Raw genomic sequence first — 11242 nt, 5'->3', positions numbered from 1 at the left:
ACGAACCCGTGTCCCCCGCATCGGCAGGCGGACTCTCAACCACTGCGCCACCAGGGAAGCCCGCAGTTCTGCTCTTCATTGCTTACCAGACTTAGATTGCTCTGGGCTGTTCTGGCAGGAGGAGGAGGAGAAGCCCACTGAGCAGACCTCTCTCAGCACCTTCAGGGAGGTATCGGGTTGACTGCCTGCTTCCTTTCACGTCCCCCATGGAAATCCTGGTGGTGAACTAGCTCAGCAAACCCCCATTAAACTGAAAAGTGCTGCTCTCCTGAGGTATTTTCCCCTGTGCAATTGGCAAAAACTTAAAAGACATTCCATGGGCAGGGCTATGGAAGAGCAGCCTTCTCCTATGTTGCTGGCAGGAGGAGAAAATGGTGCCGCCCCGCCGGAGGAGAATTTGGCATTATCTGATGAAAGTACACGTCTGTGTGCCCTTTGGCCCAGCAATCCCACTTCTGGGAACCTACCACAGAGACACACCTCTATGAATAAGAAACACAGGTACAAGGTTATTTGCTGTGGCAGTATTCGTAACAGCAAAACATGGGAATGTCAATCCATAGGAGACTGGTTGACTACATTATGGTCTATCCATGAAATAGGGTCGTTTGGGGCCGTAAAAAAAAAAAAAAAATGAGGAAGATCTGTATGAACTGACAAGGAGGGATTTCTAGGATTTACCGTTTAGAGAAGAAACAAGTATATGTAGTAGCAGAGTGTGCTACTTCCATTTTACGTAAGAAACGAGGGAAGGTTAAAAAATTGTATATGTGTATTTACTTATTGTTGCAGAAAGAAAAATTAGCAGGACAAACCAGAGACTAATGAAAATGGTTAAATGCAAGGTGTAGGGAGAGAAGAATAAGAATAGGGCTTCTCTGCAAGCAACTTTTTATCTGGTTATGACTCCTGGAACATGTGGATGCTTTATATTTTCAAAATTGCATACTTTAAAAAAAAAAGGATTTCTAAAAAAATTAAATCCCTAAAATTGAATATAAATAGAAACAAATAAGCTGTATATCAGACTGACAACCATACAGAGAGTAACTTTTCAACATGTGCTCTGGTCATACATTTTTTTAACAGCTCTATTGAATTACATACCGTAAGGCTCATCCATATTTTAAAGTGTATATTTTAGTAGTTTCTAGCATGTTTATAGATTTGTACATCATCACCATAATCTAATTTCAGAAAATTCTCATCATCCCTAAAAGGAGCCCTGTACCCATTTATAGTCACTCCCTGTACCCCTTACACCCCAGCCCCCATCCCTAGGCAACCACTAATCTACTTTCTGTCTTCTGATCATATGTCTTTAGTGGGATACATTCTGAGGGCCTAAAAAACAAAAAAAGCCCTGTGAATAAACATTAATTTTTATGTAGTACGTTTATTGCTAGTGGTGATATTGCTGTTAAAAATCTGAAACTAGGGCTTCCCTGGTGGCGCAGTGGTTGAGGGTCTGCCTGCCGATGCAGGGGACACGGGTTCGTGCCCTGCTCCGGAAGGATCCCACATGCCGCAGAGCGGCTGGGCCCGTGAGCCATGGCTGCTGAGCCTGCGCGTCCAGAACCTGTGCTCCGCAACGGGAGAGGCCACAACAGTGAGAGGCCCGCGTACCGCAAAACAAAAACAAAAACAAAAACAAAAACAAAAAAACTTGAAACTATTTTATGTATATTGCAGGATAAGGCAGATACATTAAAATATCAATTATAAATATTATTCAGAACAAGATTTTCACTGTAAGAGAAATGAAATTAAAATACAAAATAAATGAAGGTAAAGAAAACGTATCTTAAACATGAACTAGAAATATCAGTGTGAACTTGTGAAAAAAACAAATATATTCTAGCTCTATGTACTGAAAGAGCCTAGATGTTCTTTATGACACTCCTGTAGCAATGAGCACACCTAGAACCTAGATCTTGGTTTCTGAATATCATGCCCTACAAAAAGCAAACAAAGCTCCTTAGAGAAGTTTTTTATTCCAGGTCTAGGTCAAGGAAAGTACCAGGTGATTCAGGGACATCTTTTATGGCAGAAAGCAATTAAGTGCTCAATAGAGGTCGCATCAAAGGACATAAGAAAGGACTCCCCCTGGCCAAATGTGGGGACAATCTGAGCATCCCAATGAATAGTGATGTAGTGGGTTATAACACTTTAATGAAAAATTATAAAAACAAGCCCATAAAATGGTTTTTAAAAATAGGAGGGTGGAGGGAACATGGAGAAAGCTCTTCTTTAGGGAAGAATGCCACCTAATAATTGTAGATGGAATGACAGAATCAGAAAATCACCATTTTGTTAGAACCGCGGGGTAATAATTGATTTGGGCAAAAGTTATCACTGGATGCTCAAAGCACTGGGTAAAATATGTTAAGCATGATGACATGCACATAGATCACTTATTGTTTACAAAAATATTTTATATTTTACACTTTTTATTACAAAGGAGAAAATATACCTTTACAGTGTAGAGATCCAGAGGCCACCACCTTAACCCAGTGATCAAGCATTGCCCACATAGTATTCTTGTCCACAATATTTAACCTGACTCTAATCATGAGGAAGCAATCAGACAAATCCTGAATGTGAGGCATTCTACAAGGCAGTTGGCCTGGACTCTTCAATAAAAGTCAATATTATGAAAAACAAACTAACAATAAAAAATGTTGGGGTCTATTTTGCATTCAAAAGACTAATGAAGCATAACAACTGAATGAATTGTGTGAACACTGATTAGATCTTAGCTTTTGAAAAATTCTATGAAAGACATGGGACAATGGGGAATGTTTGAGTAAAGTCTGTAACATGGTGTTTTGGAACTCTTGTTAATTTTCTTAGGTGTAATACACGGTTACGTAGGGGAACACCCTTATGCTTAGAAAGAATGTGTTGAAGTATTTAGCAGTGATGTGTTGTAACGTCTACAAAACACTCTCAAATAATTGAGCAGTACTAAATATAAGTAGAGAAAGGGAGGGGGAGCAAATATGGCAAGATGAGTGTAAGTGTAGGGTGACGGATGTTCATTATTTTAATTCTACAGCGTTCTTACAGATTGGAGCAGTTTCAGAATCCGCTGCAGGGAGCACCCTAAGCATGTTGTGTGGTGGAGGCTGTCACATCTGTCCTCCAGTTCAGGCTGGGCCAGGTCACCTCTTCCGCCATCTGCACACACCCTGCCCCCTAACCGAGCTGAATCGTCATCTCCTGTTTCCCCTTAGGTGAAGACCCTCTTGTGGATGATCAAAATGAACGAGATATCAATTCAGTCGCTGGCGTTCTAAAACTGTATTTCCGAGGACTGGAAAACCCACTCTTTCCTAAGGAAAGGTTTCAAGATTTGATATCTACTATTAGTAAGTATTTCCCAGGTGGAATGATCAATTTCTTGACCAATCTTTATTGAAGCTGCACTCCAGGCTCATTGCTGCAGGGGAGGGGTGCCTTGAAAGAAGCCATATGACTCTTGTCCTCATGGAACTTAAAACCTAGTTGTGGAAATAACAAGATGGTTTATAATAGAAGGACTCATGGGCATGGTACAGCTCTGGGTATAGGAGGAGCTCAGAAGAGAAGAGGCAGAGGGAGCCTTGGTTTCTCGGATCACAGCTGAGGGAGGATGATGTGAGTAGAGTCTTCGGGGAGGAGTGGACTCAGGGATCCTAGGAAGGGTTGGGGACACACAGATCAGTGGGACCAGCAGGAGGGTGTCCCAGCCAGTACATGGTGTAAGGTGCTGGAAGGGTCCGATGGAGCAAGAAAGGGAAGACCTTGAATGCCTTGCAAGGATTCCAGAGCTTTTCCTCTTGGGTTACAGGGAGCCATGGAAGGTTTGGGAGTCAGGTCAGCAATATGGCAAACAGGGAAATGATGAAAATAAGTTGATTGGGGGCTTTCTCTGACATCACTAGCCATGAGAGTCCTTCTTGACTAGTATTTCTGTGGATAAAGGCAGGAGCCCAATCTAGGGGCTGAAGTAAAGGCACCTTGACTGTAAGATGCCAAAATCCATGGCAATCTTTTGGGAGTATTTTTTAAAATAAACTTCTAATTTTAGAATATTAGAATGTTAGTATTTTGGAATAAACTCTTTTTTTCTTTTAATAAACTCTTTGAGTTACAGAAAAGTTGCCCCACACCCCGTTTCACCAGGGATGCTTCTCACAATGTTCTGAGGGATATTTGCAGCCAGGGAAGTGCCCCAGGAGGTGACAAGAGCCTAGGGAGGCTTGAACCCTCTTATTTGTCTTGTGTGAAAGGCTCTTGCTCCACTCTTCTGCCCCCCACTACTTCCTGCTCATCTTTCCTGATCCACTTCAGGCTCCAGACCACCTCTCAGAAATCCCAGGCCACAGAGGCCCGTCCCTGTCTGAGCCCTGTGTCACCTGCTCAGCCAGTATTTCCAGAAGCTCCAATAGCCCAGTTCCTGAGCGGACAAGGCGTTTGGCCCCTGGTACAAGGTCATAGCATTGTGTACCTTGAATGACAATGTGAGAGGAAAAGTCCCTCCTCAGTTCCCTCCCAAAGCCTTGGTTACCTCAAGGAGTGACACCCCCTCTGTCCCCAACGTACAAGTCAATCTCCCTGCTAAACAGAGAGAGCAGGGCCTCAGTCTCAGAAACTTTTGTATAAAACAATGTCTACCTATAATTTGGTAGCATTGTTTTCTTTCATTGTATCTCTTTTTGTTACCTTCTAATTATGGCAAGTGATCCTGGTTTCTCCTTTACAGAGTGAGGTAAGGTCTCCTTTGTGTGTGTGTGTGTGTGTGTGTGTGTGTGTGTGTGTGTGTGTGTGTGTGTGTGTGTGTGTGTGTGTGTTACGCGGGCCTCTCACTGTTGTGGCCTCTCCCGTTGCGGAGCACAGGCTCCGGACGCGCAGGCTCGGAGGCCATGGCTCACGGGCCCAGCCGCTCCGCGGCATGTGGGATATTCCCGGACCGGGGCACGAACCCGTGTCCCCTGCATCGGCAGGCGGACTCTCAACCACTGCGCCACCAGGGAAGCCCAAGGTCTCCTTTTTTAAAGAAATGTATTTAAGAAAACAGTATTAATAAACAGTAGTGGAGGTGGTCTAGGGCAGTGTGACTGAAGCGGAGGACATGGAGGGGCCTGTATGGGGGGCAGTGGACTCGATATGTGTGCCAGAGCCTTCCACTCTGTGTGGAGGCCTTGGTGAGGTGCCAGACCTTGAAGGTAGGCTGGAGCATGCCAGGTGAAGAAGAGAGATCACCAGTGTGTGCAAAGGCCTGGAGCAGGAGAGCCTTTGTGTGTTTGGGTGGAGGGGTGGGGGGGGGTGGCTAAGGTGGCCTGGCACAGTTCTTCTGTGGGGCACTACTGGCACTTTGGGTAGAGCAGTGCCTTGTGTGTCCCACACATTCAGGACCCTTAGCACCTTGGCCCCTAGAAGCCAAATGCCAGTGGCACCCTCCAGTCACTGCAACAACCCCAGAGAATGTCCCACATATTTGTAAGTGTCCCAGAGGTGCATGCCCACTTCATCTGAGAAGCATGGCTTTCAATCATCTTCAGATACTTGGAGAAGGGGCGGCAGCTGGGAGATGAAGCAGGCAAGGGTGGTTGAAGCTGCATCATGAAGGGCCTTGGATACAGAGGAGAAAGGGGGAAGCTGTGTTTTAAAAGGAACATGCTGACGGGATGTGGAGGCTGGAGAGAGGAGGGACTGAGGGACATGTTTTTCTCTGAAAAAGAAACTGACATGGGTTTATGCATCAGCCCTGCAGATAATCACTGGAGCTTTGGTAGCTCACTCTTAGCCTGAGCTTTCTCTCTCTACAGAGAAAAGCCCACAAAGCACTTTTTTCTCCTTACCAAGCCCAATTTGCTGCCCCCAACCCTGGCCTGACTGATTAAATGTCTGTATCTCTAGAGTTGACCTGAAAACGGGGGTCAGAGACAAGAGCCCAAGAATCACCAGGCTCTTTGACCAATATACAGCTCAGGAGGTGGTTATTTATTCAGTGTTCATTTCTTGAGCACCTACTCTGTGCCAGGCCTGTGCTGCAGCCGATGTTTTTAAAGAGTCTAATAAAACCTGGTCCCTGCCTGTGTTCATCAGGACTCATAGGCTACAGGTGACAGAAACTCAGCTGACACTGACTTACCCTGTAAAAGGGAATGTATTGGCTCATATATCTGAAAAGTTAAGGCCCAGCTGGACTCAGACCTCACACGACATCTTCAGGAATCTGTCGCCTCCAGCTCTGTGGTGACTGCACTCCCGGACACCATCTTCTTTCCTGGGAGCCCCCAGCTGCTCCTCTACCCAGTTTCAAGAGGGAACTTCTCTCTAGGTTTCTCCAGCTGAGTCCCAAGGATCAACCCTGATTTGTTCTGATTAGGCCATGGACCCCTTCCTGGGCCCAGCCCTGTGGCTAGGGGAATTTGATGCTCTGATTGGCCAGGCCAGGGTCAAATTTCCATCCCTGGAACTGAGAGTAAAACTGCCTCCCCCTGGGCTTCCCTGGTGGTGCAGTGGTTAAGAATCTGCCTGCCAATGCAGGGGACACGGTTTGATCCCTGGTCTGGGAAGATCCCGCATGCTGCGGAGCAACTAAGCCCATGCACCACAACTACTGAGCCCATGCGCCACAACTACTGAAGCCTGCGTGCCTAGAGCCCGTGCTCCGCAACAAGAGAAGCCACCACAATGAGAAGCCCGCACACCACAACCAAGAGTAGCCCCCACTTGCCACAACTAGAGAAAGCCCATGTGCAGCAACGAAGACCCAACACAGCCAAACATTAATTAATTAATTAAAACAAAACAAAAAACCTGCCTCCCCCTGAACCACGTGGGGTGATCTCACAGGTGGGACTCACAGATGTCAGCTACTTGGCTCTCTGATGATGAAAGGCGCCCTGAAAAGTCCCTTTATGTTACAGAACTAGAGAACCCAGCTGAGAGGGTGCACCAGATCCAACAAATCCTCATCACCCTTCCCCGCGTGGTCATCGTGGTTATGAGATACCTCTTCGCTTTCCTCAACCAGTGAGTTGCCCAGCCAAGGGGGGAACCCCCTCTTTGACTCAGCCCTGGCCTCCTTTGGGAGGGGGTGTCCTGAGGTTTGTAGGTACTACTGTTCCTAGAACATGGGACCCTCCTGAACGTGAGTAGAGCTCCCAAGAGAAAGAAACCATGGGGGAGGATTCACCTTTCCCTGGTGACTTGTGGGTACTCCTTTCTTGTAGCCTCTCGCAATATAGTGACGAGAACATGATGGATCCCTACAACCTGGCCATCTGCTTCGGGCCCACCCTCATGCACATCCCTGATGGGCAAGACCCTGTGTCCTGCCAGGCACACGTCAACGAAGTCATCAAAACCATCATCATCCACCATGAAGCCATCTTCCCCAGCCCCCGGGAGCTAGAGGGACCTGTGTATGAAAAATGCATGGCTGGAGGGGAAGAATATTGGTAAGATTCCATTCTTCTTAATATTATTATTATCATCGTTGTTGTTGTTACTGTTGAACCAGAACAGTAAGAAACCCTTTGATTTTCTTACTGCTTTTTAGTCTGTACTCCCATATATATTTTCGCATTTGAGCTTCGCACCAGCCTTATACAAGGGATAGGTGCATCAGTCAAGGCTGTCTTGGTTTATAAGGGACAGAAATACAACTCAAACTGGCTTAAGCCAATTGGGAATTTAGTTTTAACTAAATAAAGTCTGGGATCATGGCTTTAGGTATAACTGGATCCAGGGGTTCAACTATTATCATCAGGACTCAGTCCTGCAATTCCCAGCCCCTGGCTGCTTTCTTCTACATTGGCTTCATTCTCAGGCAGCCTCTCCCTTGATAGTTTCAAAGAGGCATCTGGTAATGCCGGTTTAGAGCCTGTTCTCTCGCCATCCCCAGTGGAAAAAGGGCTTCTCCTTCCCAAATGTTTTAACACAAGCCCAAGAATTATGTCTCCTCCTGAGGCTTGGGTCTGGTGAACTAATCACATCGATTAGGCGATGTATGTAGTGCTGTCATTGCCCAGGTGAGCTGCAAGCCCATCTCAGGCAGAAGGGGGGTGGATAATCCCCACCTTAGCCTCTTAAACTGAGAATGACACTTCCCACCCTTGTCCCCTACCATCTAGAGTTCTCTTTTCCTGGCAAAGTTTGTTCACTTTCTTTGAGAGCTCCACACCAGGCCAACAGGTGCTAGTTGGGCACCTCTGTGTACCTGGTGCTACACTGGGTCTTGGGAGAAATATTTTAGAATCTTATCAAACTCAGGGCTGACTACCTTCCCCAGGCTAAGACCTTAAAAATACGGAGAAAATACAACATTTCTGTGAAGACAGAAAATTCAGAATACCAACTGACAAAAACCAAAGGGTTCCTCCTCTTTCTTTCTTCCCAATCCAGGACAATACACAGCTGTATGTTTAGGTATTACCCACACTGCTTTCAGCCAGATGCCTACAGGGGAGTTAGTCTTTTGATTGTCAGAGCGTTCCTGGACTCTTGCCTCGCTTTAGTTCTGTGGGCATATTTGGGCAGCGGCTTCAAAGAAGGGAAACGTTCCATCCTCCTTGTTTCTCTGCAACACTTCTCTGCATAGAAACACTGGGCCACAGCTCTCTAATATCATCTGAGGCACCTGGAGCCAGTCTGTCCCTGATCTGTAACAGAAATCCTACAACCAGCAAGCACACTTTTTAGACAAAGAGAAGCTTTTCAACTTTATCGCTTTTCCAGCCATTACCAGTTTTCTTTTCTTGCTGCAATAGATATAATTAGTGCTCTGGGAAGGCACGTACAGATCTTAGCATACTTAACCAAAGCACTACATACAATAACCACACTTTTCTTAATCCCATTTGTGCCCCATGAGAAAGGAAAACTATTAATTACATGGTAATTTTGGAGGAGTTTTCAAAGCCAAAAAGGAGGATTTGGTTGAGGATATCATCACAGTGGACAACATTCATTCATTCACCAAATGGTTACTGAGCATCTGTCCTGGGCCAGGCCCTGGGCTGAGGGGTAGGGATGTAACCTGAGGAGTAACCCCTGAGACAGGGAGGAGGAAACAGGCAGTTCTAGGAGTAGGGGCCCTGGAGCCAATGTAGGGAGGTCAAGAAAGGCTTCCTGGAGGAAACACGGTGACTTGACTGAGACCTGAAGGATGAACTGGGTCAGCCAGGTGAGAGCGGGCAAAGAATGTGCTAGGCCTGGAGCATACAATAAAATGAAAAGTGTTCTCTATGCCTGCAGTGTTGCCTGTGACGAGAGAATGGTGAGGGAGGAGGCCCCACAGGCCAGCAGGAGCCAGGTTATGAAAGGTCTTAAGCCATTGTGCAGAGTCTGGAACTTATCCAGGAGAATTTTTCATAATAAAGTCCATATTCCTTTAAATGGTATTGTAAATGTCACCTTCAAGAAGCCTTCCTTGACACCCTATGTAGGTCCGCTCTCCTGTTCTTGTCTCTGCTCATTTGTGCCTATATAACACATTTCAACTTGTAGCACTTCTGTTTCTCAGCCCGTGAGGGCAGGGTTTGTGTCCACGTTACCCATCAATGCATCCCTCTTACCTAGCACCTTGCCTGGCATAGATTAAGACTCAATCAATGGTTTGATTAAAAAAAAAAACTGATTGGCTCACTATGTGAATGAACCCTGGCCTTAAGAAGCTTACAATCCAGTGAGGGGGCAGCAGCTGATGAAATTATCCCAGTGCATTAACGACAGAATTTGATGGTCCTGGACTCACTCTACCCCTAAGCCCATCATGGTTGCCAGCCTGCTCGCCACCTGGGCTGTTGTGGATTTTGCACACAGCACCATGAGGCATCCCCGAGGAACCCACTCCTTGGGAGCTTCACCCACCTCGCTGAGCTTGTCACCTCTGCTGCAAGACAGGCAGGGAGCCAGGCCAGATGGATGACTCTCAGTACTTCCAAAGTTCCTTCTGCTCTGGCCTGAGGTCCTTCTGAGGAAAAACGTTGGTGTTTTACTGCCTTCTAGATCTTACAGAATACTTAGGCACTGACGGCCTTTACCAAGAAGACAGCCCAGCAAATTTCAGGGCTGCGGCCAGTTGGGGATGGTATTCAGGGAATCTTCCCAATGGGTGAGGGGGCCGGGAGTGGTTTTCTGTTAGGAAGGTCTGTGGGTGGTCAGATGAAAAAAATGGGATGAAGTGGGCCTGGCCTGATCTGGGTCAAGGCGCAGAGGTGGGCTAGGCCAGCGCCTGCGGGAGGCTGAGGGTAGCGTGAGGTACAAAGCCCCCCAGGAGTCCCATCCCCATGTTTCCTTGCAGCGACAGCCCGCACAGCGAGCCAGGGACCATCGACGAAGTTGACCACGACAATGGCACCGAGCCTCACACCAGTGATGAAGGTGAGTGAGGGGGAATCGGGGTGAGGAACTCACCTGGGGCCTCTCCTGCTGACTTATGCCTGCCCACCTGCTGGGCTGACCCACGTAACCGCCACCCATCCAGCTTTGCAAGTCAGCACGTCATCCTCTGGAGCAGACAGCGATGCAGAAAGACCTCCAGTCCACTGCATCCCCACACAGCTTGCCTCCTCCCCTTCTGTGTCCTGCCTGGCCTGAGTGCAAATCCTAAGTGACGAGAGTTTCCTAAGTAGGAAGCAGGCTTTGTCCTCTGTCCCTCCCCTGTTGGGGGTCTGTTCTGCGCCCGGCCTGAGCTGGGACCTGGGGCACATCAGTGAACCAGACATGGGTCATCAAGGCGCTCCTGGTCTTGTCACCTGACAGGTCGAGAGCAGCTCCCCACCATGCAGAGTGACAATGCCAGGCTACAGGGGTGACCCAGTGCAGTGGGTACCCCGAAGGCGAGGCCAAACGGTGGTGACCCAGGGAAGTGTGAGCAGGTAGAGAGAGAAAGGCCAGCCTGGGCTCTGAGGGACTCCTCAGACCTTCCACCCCTCTAGACAAGGAAATAAAATCAGGTTTGTCTCTAGGGAGCCTGGACAGTATAGGCAAGCAGTCTGGATAATACGGGCCTGGGGCCAGCGTTTCCATTAGGCAGATCAGGCACAGTGCCCAGGGCCCACGAAAACGTTTTAATTTTTTTTTTTAATAATAAGAAAAAAGAGAATATGAGCCTGGATTATATTCATCTCTGTACAATGCAGTTGTAAGATATAATTTTTGACGTTTCTTTTAGTGGAGGAAGGGGCCCGTGCAAGCACAGGTGCCAAGGGCCTGAGAGTCGCAACACCTCCCTATATGTTGA

The 11242-nt window shown here is 47.3% G+C and overlaps 1 protein-coding gene across 1 annotated transcript in view; it reads left to right on the top strand.

Moving 5' to 3' along the window:
* Positions 1-11242, top strand: part of SRGAP3 (SLIT-ROBO Rho GTPase activating protein 3) — a 257414-nt gene that overhangs the window by 219958 nt on the left and 26214 nt on the right. The window contains exons 15-18 of the mRNA XM_007463719.1: positions 3237-3371; positions 6921-7026; positions 7227-7454; positions 10301-10380. Of these exons, the coding sequence (XP_007463781.1) occupies positions 3237-3371; positions 6921-7026; positions 7227-7454; positions 10301-10380 (549 nt within the window). The remainder of the gene's footprint in view (positions 1-3236; positions 3372-6920; positions 7027-7226; positions 7455-10300; positions 10381-11242) is intronic.

The sequence above is a fragment of the Lipotes vexillifer genome, unplaced genomic scaffold, assembly GCF_000442215.2.
Source record: "Lipotes vexillifer unplaced genomic scaffold, Lipotes_vexillifer_v1.1 scaffold1387, whole genome shotgun sequence".
Taxonomy (NCBI): Eukaryota; Metazoa; Chordata; class Mammalia; order Artiodactyla; family Lipotidae; genus Lipotes; species Lipotes vexillifer.
The sequence above is the reverse complement of the archived record's forward strand: the minus strand, read 5'-3'. Positions and strand labels throughout refer to the sequence as shown.